Here is a 13,068-nt window from a genome sequence, read left to right as displayed (position 1 = left end):
AACATATGTCATGTACGTAGTCTTTGATGTTATTGATTGTATTGAAATAATGGTTGCACTTTTTACACTAGAGAAGTTTTGTAGAATACTCACTTACTTTTTTCCAAATGCATTTTTAATGGCTATCGAAAATATTTGAAAAGCTAATTCTTCAAAGGATTAAAATAATCCTACAAGAACAAAGTTTTATTACGAACCATCAATTTGGGTTTCGAGACAAACATTCAACAATTGAGCAAGTTCACAGAATAATAAACGTAATTAACAATGCACTGCATAATAAAGAGTACTGTTCTGCGGCTTTTTTGGATCTCAAGCAGGCATTTGACAAAGTATGGCATACCGGATTAATGTATAAAGTTAAAAGATGTTTACCAGATTCTTTATTCCTATTAATAAAATCCTATTTACAAAATAGAAATTTTTTTGTCAGCATCGCCGATACGGACTCAAATATTACCGAAATTAATTCTGGAGTGCCTCAAGGGAGTGTCCTCGCCCCAACACTATTTTTAATTTTTACAGCTGATTTTCCAACTTCAACTGACACGAGTTTAGCCACATTTGCTGATGATACGTGCATCATCGCCACAAACAAAGATCCGACTGCAGCTTCCAACAGCCTTCAGCACCATCTCAGCTTAGCTGAGAAATGGTTTTCGTTGTGGAGGATAGAAGTAAATAGCACAAAATCAGTTCATATAACTTTCACGCTTCGCACCCAAACTTGCCCAGCAGTTGTACTCAACGATGAAATTATTCCGTCCAAAGAATCAATAAAGTATCTCGGCATTCACTTAGATAGGAAACTCAACTGGAAAGTACACATAAAGAACAAAAAACAACAAATAGATCTAATCTTCAAAAATTATTATTGGCTCCTAAACAGAAAATCAGAATTATCAACTTACAACAAATTACTTATATATAAGGCTGTGATCAAACCCGTGTGGACCTACGGATTACAACTTTGGGGTACTGCTAAAAAGAGCAATTTAAACATAATACAACGAGCACAAAACAAATTCCTGCGGCAAATATTAAACGCTCCTCACTACACGCCAACATGGATTCTCCACAAAGACACGGGTATACCTACAATTCAAGAACATATATCAATGTTTGCCTGTAATTATAAGAATAGAATTGGCGCACATCCAAACCAACTAGCATGCAACTTATACCAGGAAGGCCAGCCGACCAGGCTCAAAAGGAAAATACCTCGAGATTTATTATAGTTTATTTTTATATATATATATATTTTTTTCTCTATATTTGTCTTTAGTTTTTTCTTTTTTATATATTAACTATAGTAGATACACCACTGGGCGTATGTACTAATTTGTAAACAACCAACTGTAAACACTTGTCAGCATTCTCTGCTAAATATAATTATTTTTATAGATTGCAGAATGAAAATAAAATAAAAAAAAAAAATTCCCAATCAATACTCTTGCAACAGTTTTTGAATGTATAAAATAGATTTATGATTGCGGGCTAAAATGTGGATCAAAACTTTTTATATTCTTGGATATAAATCTTTCCCGATTTACCCAACTCTACAAAAAATTATTGTTTTTTTTTTACTAATTTTTACAACTGGGATATATAGTTTCAGGAAAATCTTTTCCGATATTTATAACTGAAATATTAAAAATTTATCTATTTTAGGCTAGTATACAAATGGTTTTATTTTTTGTATAAACTAAGTCTTGTACTTGGTATAATTGGTTATGGAATGGTGATGGCAACATTTGCTGGAGTCAATTTAATCTTCAATCAAAGGCCGCATTCTTGGATGGACTTAGGTTTTTTGTTACTATTTTATGGGTTATATTATGGCGTGCTAGGTCGAGATATTGCTGAAATATGTGCTGATAAAATAGCCTCAAAAATTGGAGTAAGTTAATTAGAATAGATGTTTTATTTTTCCTATGTAATTTTATTATGCAAAATATATTGTAATTTTCGAATTGGTTTATTTGCGGAAACGATGAATAGATGAAGTATAATTCTGTCTATTATGCTATAATACAAGTTTTAAAGGTGAAATAACATAATTGTTTTTTCTTACATTTTTAGTACTATACTCGAGAAGGCATACCAACTAGACAATTGGAAAGCAATATGTGTGCTGTATGTGGAAACTACTTGGTAGTAGATACTGATGATGATAATGCTTTAATTGAAACCTCTTATCGATTGTCTTGCAGTCATGTATTCCACGAATTTTGTATTCGTGGCTGGTGCATGGTTGGAAAGAAACAAACTTGTCCTTATTGTCATGAAAAGGTTGATTTAAAGAATTTATTTCGAAATCCGTATCCTTTTTTAATTTGTCAACACATATTTCGTCAAAGGATTAAAGTTATCTTATAATAAGATCATATTAAAAATGGATTGTTGTTGAATGGTTTGTAGTAGAATTTAGTTAAAATGCACATTAGGTAATAGTTAAAGCAGAGTTCATGTAGAACAAATTACATTTGCAGCTTATTTAGCCACTCACAAATTATAACTGCTTTAGAACAAATTATAATTTAATTATATTAACTGAATCATTTAATATATATAAACTATTGTAACCCATAAATCTTTACCATTTTACAGTTTCTTTCACGATGCTATTAGTGAATACCCTTATTTATATATTTTATTATTAGTGAATACCCTTATTTGAACAAACCCATCCTGAAGGAGGTGCCACCTCTATCCGGTATTGTACATTTTTTTAAATAACTTAATCGATATAAAGAAAAAATTTTTAGAGAAAAGAGTTTTGCCCAATACTCTTTGTGTTATTGGCAATTGAATGATTTTTTTTAATGCTTTTTATCATTTTTTTTTAACAAAAATTTTATGATAAAGAAAATTGTAGCGGGTATTCTGCAGTATTTTAGCAATATTAAGCTAGATATTTCCGTATCGTCATTTGGGGCTGATAAGTGAGGTTACCTGAAAAGATTTTCGGGATAATTCGGAATTTGAGTGCTCGCTGTATTGGACCATGTTCTCTCTAATAAATAAGTAATTTCAATTTTGAAGGGAAAAAGGTCCAGAGATAAAATTTAAATACTTTCTAAGGGCAAACAACGTTTGCCAGGTCAACTATATATATATATATATATATATATATATATATATATATATATATATATATATATATATATGAAATGTATGGGGTTGTTGGTAACGTGGTTCGTATTGACCTCCTAGTCAATACAGCTTTGCCGAGCGGTCGTTATAGTAATAGTAAGCTTCGGATTTGCCTTGAGTTCTTATTAAGATATTGGGTGAAATATCACTTCTAAAGAACAACACTGATTGACTATTTTCAACAACACTTTATTAGCACCCACAATGATGATTAACAATTGTCTTTACACGACTAATATTGCGACTCTGCTGAGGCCAACAGCAACTATGCTGTGGCCTACAGCAATTCTGATGTGTCTATGGCAACTATGATATAATTAAAACAACTCTAACAACTCTGACTTACCAACTAATGTCGGTACTTTATATACTGTTTAAATGGGACTGCAAACACCTTACGATGGCGTATTTGAAATATTTGCTGATTGTGATAATTACTGCAATCGATATCGAATTTGGCATATCAGCATTGCCATTATACAATGCAGCATTATCGATTGCTTTTACACAATATGCCACCCCTAAAGTGTCTGTCAGTTCCTTGACAGATTAATAATAAAAAAAAAATTACAGGAGTTCTCCTCCCCCTTGGAAAAATTATTGTCCTCAATAATTACTTAAGCATAATTTCATTCTAAAAAAAATTTAATAAACAAAAATTTTCTAAATTTACCTAAAACTTCGATAATGGTTACTTAATTTTATAATATAATCTGAAATGTTTCTTGTTTTATATTTGTTTAGGTAAATTTAAAATTACAAAATTTAATTTATTCAAAAAATCAAAATCCCAATATTTGCTTAAAAAAAGACACCTATAAAATTTTTTTTTTCATTGTAATTTGTTGTAATTAATGAAAATTGCATTTAATTCAAATAAGACAAAAGTAAAAATCACAAGTAAATTAATTTCAAGAATAATATATGTTTTTAAATGAGTTGACATAATATCAGACTTGCTGCTTTATTCTAGTGCTAGGTGGAGTCGAAAATTAGAATTGGAAACCGAAATTTAAATATGATATGGCTTCATATAATAAAATGGTACAATAAATTATTATTTATTTCTATAAACTCGAATTTTCATTATTTAACTCGCATTTTACTAATTTTAATTAATATAGAAAAGTTAGTAAACATTAAAAATTAAATATCCATAATTAAATTAATTGGACACGAATTATATAAAATTCTCGATGTAATAATTTTTTGTATATGTGAGTGTAATTTGACTACTATCAGCTTATTTTTTGATACAGTATGCAATTTAATACTCAAGTTGTATAATTCGTGTGTCTGCTATGTCAATATATGTAGCATAAAAAAATGATTAGGTAAGCAGAAGAGCAGGTTTTTGATCTATTCGATTTAAACTGTTTATAGATTGTTTTTAAATATGATGCTTAACTGGGAAAATGTTATTTGACAAAATGTCCCTTTGATTGATTCCAAATTTAGGTTCTGAATTGAAATAACATAAATAAAAAATAATATAACCTAGAAAATGGTTTATAATTACCAATGAGTATATAATTATACAAATGAGTTCTTTCAGAGCACCGTGTTTGAGAAAAATATGATTTGCAAAAAAAGAGTGCCACAACGCCAAAAAGTGCATTTTCATATTAACATTTCAAAAAGATTGATATTTTGAGTTTCTAGTAACACTTGCGGCCCGTTTACTAACGTTTTTGTATATAAATAAAACTACGAACAAATCTACTTACTAGAATTTAATCATAATTAAATAATATTTACGTAGAACATCGTATTAAAAGTAATTAAACATCATCTGTCAAAAACGTTTGACATTTCACTTATTAGCCACCGTCCATTGTTTTATTCAAGGTACGCTTCTATAAAAATTTTCAAATTAAAAATGTAAAGTTTATACGCAATTTTGAAATAATATCTTATCTTTCCGACCACCTACTGATTAGCACGAATTTTTCAAGACTAAGACTGGCCAAATCGGTTTAGCCGTTTTCGAGTTTTACTTAGCTCCATTTTTATATATAAGATATATATTATTTATTTTAATTTTACATTTTTTTAAAATTTATCATAACTCGACGTTTTATCACTTTTTTGTCGACTTTTGTTTTTCAAATTTATTTGTATGCACTGAAGATGGGTCAAATCAAGACCCGAAACGTATGTTCTCTGAATAAAAACATTTTCTTTCAATAAAACTGTTTTTAATTACTAGATGGCTGCTCAAGAAACAATTTTATCATATATACAGTACAGGCCAAAAGTTTCCGGACACATGAAAAAAATCTCATTTTCTGAGTTTTTAGCTATATTTTTCATATAAAAATAATTTTATTCAAGTTAGTTTTGTACATTCTACGTAGTATGAATATTTAGTGACTGATTTGTAACCAATTTGTGAGAAATGATAAACTAATTAGCAATGAAAATGTTAAAATGTCACTGCAGTCGATTTTCCTGAATATGTTTTTAAATGAGTTGACATAATATCAGACTTGCTGCTTTATTCTAGTGCTAGGTGGAGTCGAAAATTAGAATTGGAAACCGAAATTTAAATATGATATGGCTTCATATAATAAAATGGTACAATAAATTATTAATCATTTCTATAAACTCGAATTTTCATTATTTAACTCGCATTTTACTAATTTTAATTAATATAGAAAAGTTAGTAAACATTAAAAATTAAATATCCATAATTAAATTAATTGGACACGAATTATATAAAATTCTCGATGTAATAATTTTTTGTATATGTGAGTGTAATTTGACTACTATCAGCTTATTTTTTGATACAGTATGCAATTTAATACTCAAGTTGTATAATTCGTGTGTCTGCTATGTCAATATATGTAGCATAAAAAAATGATTAGGTAAGCAGAAGAGCAGGTTTTTGATCTATTCGATTTAAACTGTTTATAGATTGTTTTTAAATATGATGCTTAACTGGGAAAATGTTATTTGACAAAATGTCCCTTTGATTGATTCCAAATTTAGGTTCTGAATTGAAATAACATAAATAAAAAATAATATAACCTAGAAAATGGTTTATAATTACCAATGAGTATATAATTATACAAATGAGTTCTTTCAGAGCACCGTGTTTGAGAAAAATATGATTTGCAAAAAAAGAGTGCCACAACGCCAAAAAGTGCATTTTCATATTAACATTTCAAAAAGATTGATATTTTGAGTTTCTAGTAACACTTGCGGCCCGTTTACTAACGTTTTTGTATATAAATAAAACTACGAACAAATCTACTTACTAGAATTTAATCATAATTAAATAATATTTACGTAGAACATCGTATTAAAAGTAATTAAACATCATCTGTCAAAAACGTTTGACATTTCACTTATTAGCCACCGTCCATTGTTTTATTCAAGGTACGCTTCTATAAAAATTTTCAAATTAAAAATGTAAAGTTTATACGCAATTTTGAAATAATATCTTATCTTTCCGACCACCTACTGATTAGCACGAATTTTTCAAGACTAAGACTGGCCAAATCGGTTTAGCCGTTTTCGAGTTTTACTTAGCTCCATTTTTATATATAAGATATATATTATTTATTTTAATTTTACATTTTTTAAAAATTTATCATAACTCGACGTTTTATCACTTTTTTGTCGACTTTTGTTTTTCAAATTTATTTGTATGCACTGAAGATGGGTCAAATCAAGACCCGAAACGTATGTTCTCTGAATAAAAACATTTTCTTTCAATAAAACTGTTTTTAATTACTAGATGGCTGCTCAAGAAACAATTTTATCATATATACAGTACAGGCCAAAGTTTCCGGACACATGAAAAAAATCTCATTTTCTGAGTTTTTAGCTATATTTTTCATATAAAAATAATTTTATTCAAGTTAGTTTTGTACATTCTACGTAGTATGAATATTTAGTGACTGATTTGTAACCAATTTGTGAGAAATGATAAACTAATTAGCAATGAAAATGTTAAAATGTCACTGCAGTCGATTTTCCTGAATATGACCACCATTTGCTTTAATCATTGCAGCGCATATTTTTGGTAATCTTTCGACGAGTTTTTGCAATGTTTGCGCAGGTATGTTCTTCCAGGATTCGTTAAGGCAATTCTACAGGGCAGGGAGGCTGGTTGGATGCAAATCCTTCACGTCGCGTTTAAGCTCGTCCCACAACAGGCCATTCCATTATTTGAAGTATTTTTTTGTCTTGTTTTTGCTTCAAATAATTGGCACAGAGTCGGGAAGTATGTTTAGGGTCATTATCTTGTTGAAAAATAAATTTTGGACCAATTAAATTAAGACCAGATGGAATGGCGTGGCTCTGAAATATGCTATGGTATGGTATGCTATGGTGTTCTTTCTTTAAAGTTGCATGTATTTTGACAAGCGATCCGACTCCATTGAATCCAAAACAACCCCAAGCCATCACTGAATGACCACCGTGCTTCACGATGCAAATCGATTCAAGTCCGCTTCAAATATCCGGGCTCAAATCAATGAACGGTTGTATGAGCCAATATCACGCACGACGGTCAATCGCCGGCTTCGAGAAAAAGGTATGATTGGTCGTGTTGCCATCAAAAAACCACTTCTGCGAGCAGTAAATAAACAAAAGAGATTGCAATTTGCCAAAATCCACATAATTTGGACCATCGATCAATGGAAATCAGTGTTATGGACGGATGAGTCACAATTCGAACTTTTCGGAAATCATCGACGTCAGTATTGTCGTAGGAAGGGTAATGAAAGACTCAATTCTAAGTGTATTTTGCCGAAGGTGAAGCACGGTGGTGGTTCAGTGATGGCTTGGGGTTGTTTTGGATTCAATGGAGTCGGATCGCTTGTCAAAATAGATGGAACTTTAAAGAAAGAACAGTATCATAGCATACTTCAGCGCCACGCCATTCCATCTGGTCTTAATTTAATTGGTCCAAAATTTATTTTTCAACAAGATAATGACCCTAAACACACTTCCCGACTCTGTGCCAATTATTTAAAGCAAAAACAAGACAAACAAATACTTCAAATAATGGAGTGGCGTGTTGTGGGACGAGCTTAAACGCCACGTGAAGGATTTGCATCCAACCAGCCTCCCTGCCCTGTGGAATTGCCTTAACGAGTCCTGGAAGAACATACCTGCGCAAACATTGCAAAAACTCGTCGAAAGATTACCAAAAATATGCGCTGCAATGATCAAAGCAAATGGTGGTCATATTCAGGAAAATCGACTGCAGTGACATTTTAACATTTTCATTGCTAATTAGTTTATCATTTCTCACAAATTGGTTACAAATCAGTCACTAAATATTCATACTACGTAGAATGTACAAAACTAACTTGAATAAAATTATTTTTATATGAAAAATATAACTAAAAACTCAGAAAATGAGATTTTTTTCATGTGTCCGGAAACTTTTGGCCTGTACTGTATATATATATATATATATATATATATATATATATATATATATATCGTATTCCATCTGGAATTAACTTGGTTTAAGAGATCTTGATGAAATGATGAAATACCACAACTTTAGTACAAACGATTTTCAAAAAACGCATGATTTCATAAAAAAAAACATTAAAAAAAAACATCCAATTTCTCATTATAATATCTCTGAAAGAATACGTATAAAGGTATATATATATATATATATATATATATATATATATATATATATATGAAAATTCGAGGTATTTTTCTGACTAATTATTGTTGTTTATTATTTTTCGATTATACAAATACTGATAGAGGTATTAATTAAGGAGTGCGCGGCTGTCCAACCAGAGGTCTTTCGAGCCCTTTAACCCTTCGCCGTTTCACAATAAGAGAAGTTACGGTAAAATTTATGATAAAGAAAGTTGTATCTCATTTAATCGCCTTTAAAATAGTGTATTACAAGTTCTGATAAAATCAGAATTAAAAGAGTAATAATCCAATTAATGCGGTGGATGGTGACGGAGTGCAAATTGTTTTCACTTCTGAACTTAAGATAAAGATTAGCCCATTTCCAAAATATCAAGTAAATTGGAGCACAGTAAAAAAATTCACAGAGCACAAATATTAAAAAATGTTCAATAAAATTGTATATTAAAAGTTATACACTGCGATCTATAGAACAAAATTTCCAGTAGCTCAATTTATTTTATTGCATTTAAGGGTTATATAGTATTTTTAGTCATACCTGTAGATGTGGATGTATAAATGAATGATTTTTTGTTTATTCACGACTAAAACATTGATTTTCCAAATTTATCACACTAAAAATGATCGTCTGCCTTTGTGATTTATGTCACAGCATAAGATACACGTGTTGAAAATTGAAATCTTTTAAAAAGTGCAACAAATTCAGAAAGAATTACTATATAGCATTCGCGGCAAAGGTGCAATATCACCTTTTATTTTTCTACCCAAAATAATTGCTTCAATAATGTTGCCTATAATTTTTATAATTTTGTACCATATTTTAACTGGCTTTTAGTAATTTTAATATCTAAATTACATTTTTTTCACTAATAAATCAATATACATTATTGCTTAAGTTTATATTTGAAGTGAATTAATTTGTCAAATCCTGTTCACATGTGCTCTATTCAACTTACGATCAACAAAATTATGCTATATAGTATTATGCCGCATATATATTCTATAAAACGCAGTGTATAGTTTTTAATATACAATTTTATTGAACATTTTTTAATATTTGTTAAATGAATAATTAAAGTGTTAACTGTGGGAATAGAGAAGAATCATTTTATTTGAAACAGTTCTACATTCAACATCACTCATACATTGGTGTAAATAGTAATTAAAAAAACAGTAATTATTATTTTTAACTAAGCAGTAAATATTAGTATAAAATATTGTAAAATTGTAGACTTGGGTACAGAACAACGTCTGTCGGGTCAGCTAGTATATATATATATATATATATATATATATATATATAATGATGATGAACTCCGTTTGAATTTAATTTTTTAAACATTTAAAAAAAAAACAAAAAAAAATATAAAAATATACATCTATACTATAGAACGAGCACAAAACTCTACCAGGCCACTGCAAACATGTAAAAAATTGAATTATGTAACTTTTCATAATTTGTGTCAAGACAGATATATTTTCTACTGTTGCTTTTGCTTGGTTTTTATCAGCTTCTATACAGTTATTTATTTCCATCAAGAAAATACAAGCAAGGCTGCCGTCTTATAAATGTACTCATAATATTCTTTAAAATTAGCACAGAAGTGCCAAATTTGAACTTCGGTAAAATCCATTGCAAGATATCAGTTGATAATCGTGCTGATTAGCTTCCGGTAATTGGCGGCGGAGCCGTTTCTATATAATTAACTGGTGGAATGTTCACCACCCAGATCCGAGTGTGTATTCCGTTAAAATTTTAACCACTCATTTATGTCATATTTTTCATATTTCTTTATTATTTAAGTTTCACATAAATAATGCATAACTCATCATCACTTTGACAATGCATTTGCTATATTAGTTATTACCCAATCTATTTTTTTTCACTCTATAAATTTATTTTGGAACTAATTCATGCACAATATTTCTGATTACGTTTTTTTGCCAGCATAAATAAATTGTTCGGCATGCAAACAACATTGATCTGAACCCCGTCCACAGATGCACTTCAAAATAATCAGTTAAAATCGCTTCACATATATATCATGTTATCTTTCTGATGACCGAACAGTTACCATTTTATGATTTCGGGTGATTCAAATTAAACATATGAATAATTGGTGAACTAATCTCGAATCGCAGATATTGTAGTGGCATTCCAGGTATATCTATTGAATTCAAAAACTCCATTGGATAATTCACAATTTTATTTTTTTTTAATCATTTTAGTATCTATGGCTTTCAAAGACGCCACATTGCCTAGTTATAACTGTTGGTATATTAAAATTTACTTCGTCAATGTCCATATACTTAGCTCTAGACCATGTCTAGACTCTAGAAGGAGATCAAATTGATTTTATGATTTTACGATATCTCGTAATCAAGTATTATTGGAATTACCAATAGTATAATATTTTGACTATGAATTGAGATTTTCAATATAGCCTACCGCTTAAGTGGGAAGTAAATGTTCAGGGTGAGCAAATTAAATTTAAAATCGGTATAGTATATCAGGTGATAAACATCGTGACACTAAATTTATATAGATAAGATTATATTTATATCTGTTTCATCTACAGTGGGATGTAAAATTGTCTTTTGTAAAAAATATTTTTGTTAAAATTAAAATTTAAATTGTGGTAAAAAATGATTTTCTTAAACTTAGAATAGATGGGAGAGGCCTCATATTTTATATGGACAGCTTCTGGATTGGCTTAGATGGTTAATAGCTTGGCAGCCGTTGATTTTGTCAGCAGTGCAAGGAATAATATGGTTTTTAGGATTGGAGTGACCAAACTATTGATATTGGAATTACTATTAGACCAATAAATAAAAGAAACATGAATGAATAAAAAGTTTTTTTACTTGTTTTAATAATTTGATAACAATTCCATTTTATATTGTAGAAGATCCATGTTTCAAATAAAGCCTTCAGCAAAATTTCCCGTACCATAATTTAAAACTTTTAGAACCATAATTTCTTGTTGAAAATTTGTAAAAACCAGTTTTTGAGATTTGTTTGACAATTTTGATTAATTTTTAATATTTTTGAACACGTAAGAATTTTGTTTTTAACTTTCTGTAGGGTAGTTATAGTAATGGGCCGAAAATTGAAAATGAAAATTTTTGCATTCTTCACGTTTCAGAGTTTCTGAATATTTTAGCATACATCAGAAAAAAAGAATGTGTGTGTTTTGTATGTCTGCATTTTTTCGTTCACGTTTTCGGGCGCACGGATCAACCGATTTGAATAGTTCAAAAAACGATTCCTATTGATAGGGAGATGAACTGATTAGTTTTTGGCAAAGGCAGATCCATCCGTTACGGAGATACGGAGCAAAAAGTGCAAAAAAAAAGAAATCAAGAAATCATTCAATTCGTAACGATATGGAGAAGTTGTGATTAGTTTTTGGCAAAGGCAGATCCAACCATTTTGCTTTGTTTTTTACAAAAATTACTAAATTAATTTTTTCCCAATTTTTTTTTTGTATATAAAAAATATGTCGGATTTTAATTTTAAATTTGGCAAAAGTTCTAAAGCTCACAAATAAGCGTTTAATAAATAGTTTTATCTTTGCAATTCAGTTTATATAATTTTCATAAACATAAGACGTATTAGTTCATTTTAAATCCGAATTTTTGAATAATTATTAAAATTAAAATAATTTGAATTTTTTTTGACGTGAAGTTTTTTAAAAAATTCAAATGTTTGAATGATTAATTTTAATTCTTAATGTTTTGAAAACTAAGCAATTTTTGAAAACTGAAATTTTTAACTTTTCGAAGGGTTAGTTATCGTAATCGTTCAACATCGAAAATCTACATGTAGGCATGCCTTTACGTTTTAAAGGTTTCAGAACATTTTGGCATACCTCAGAAAAAATGCATGTGTGTGTATGTGTAGTTATGTGTTTTGTACGGATACTTTTTTTCCACAGTTTTGAGCATACGGATCAACCAATTTGAACATTCGATTCCTATTGACAGAAAGACGTGCTGAATGATTCAAAATACATTTATTTCACACTGTCGACGAGACGAGCTGGAATTTGTAAATATAATGTAATTTGCTGGCCAATATGTTTGGAAGATACAGGACAAAAAGTGGTAAAAAACATTTTGCTTGTATTCACAAGATGAAAAAAAGATTTTTTAACTTTTTTTGTTCAACATTCAAACATGTTGATATGTTTTATATATGTAGTATGACAGCCAATACGTCGAAATAAAAAGAAATACTAATTTATAACACATACCAAACCAGAAGAAAAACTA

At 29.4% G+C, this 13,068-nt stretch overlaps 1 protein-coding gene across 1 annotated transcript in view; it reads left to right on the top strand.

The window, feature by feature from the left end:
• Nucleotides 1–11,636, top strand: part of LOC113369991 (RING finger protein 121) — a 71,871-nt gene extending 60,235 nt beyond the window's left edge. The window contains exons 6-8 of the mRNA XM_026610628.1: nt 1,672–1,900; nt 2,083–2,321; nt 11,464–11,636. Of these exons, the coding sequence (XP_026466413.1) occupies nt 1,672–1,900; nt 2,083–2,321; nt 11,464–11,584 (589 nt within the window). The 3' untranslated portion in view covers nt 11,585–11,636. The remainder of the gene's footprint in view (nt 1–1,671; nt 1,901–2,082; nt 2,322–11,463) is intronic.
• The last annotated feature ends 1,432 nt before the right edge of the window (nt 11,637–13,068 follow it).

Source organism: Ctenocephalides felis, unplaced genomic scaffold (genome assembly GCF_003426905.1).
Source record: "Ctenocephalides felis isolate EL2017-DRISC unplaced genomic scaffold, ASM342690v1 CF-g0.4_SCAFFOLD_01492, whole genome shotgun sequence".
In the NCBI taxonomy this organism is placed as follows: Eukaryota; Metazoa; Arthropoda; class Insecta; order Siphonaptera; family Pulicidae; genus Ctenocephalides; species Ctenocephalides felis.
Note: the sequence above shows the minus strand (reverse complement) of the source record. Positions and strands in the feature narration are given on the sequence as shown.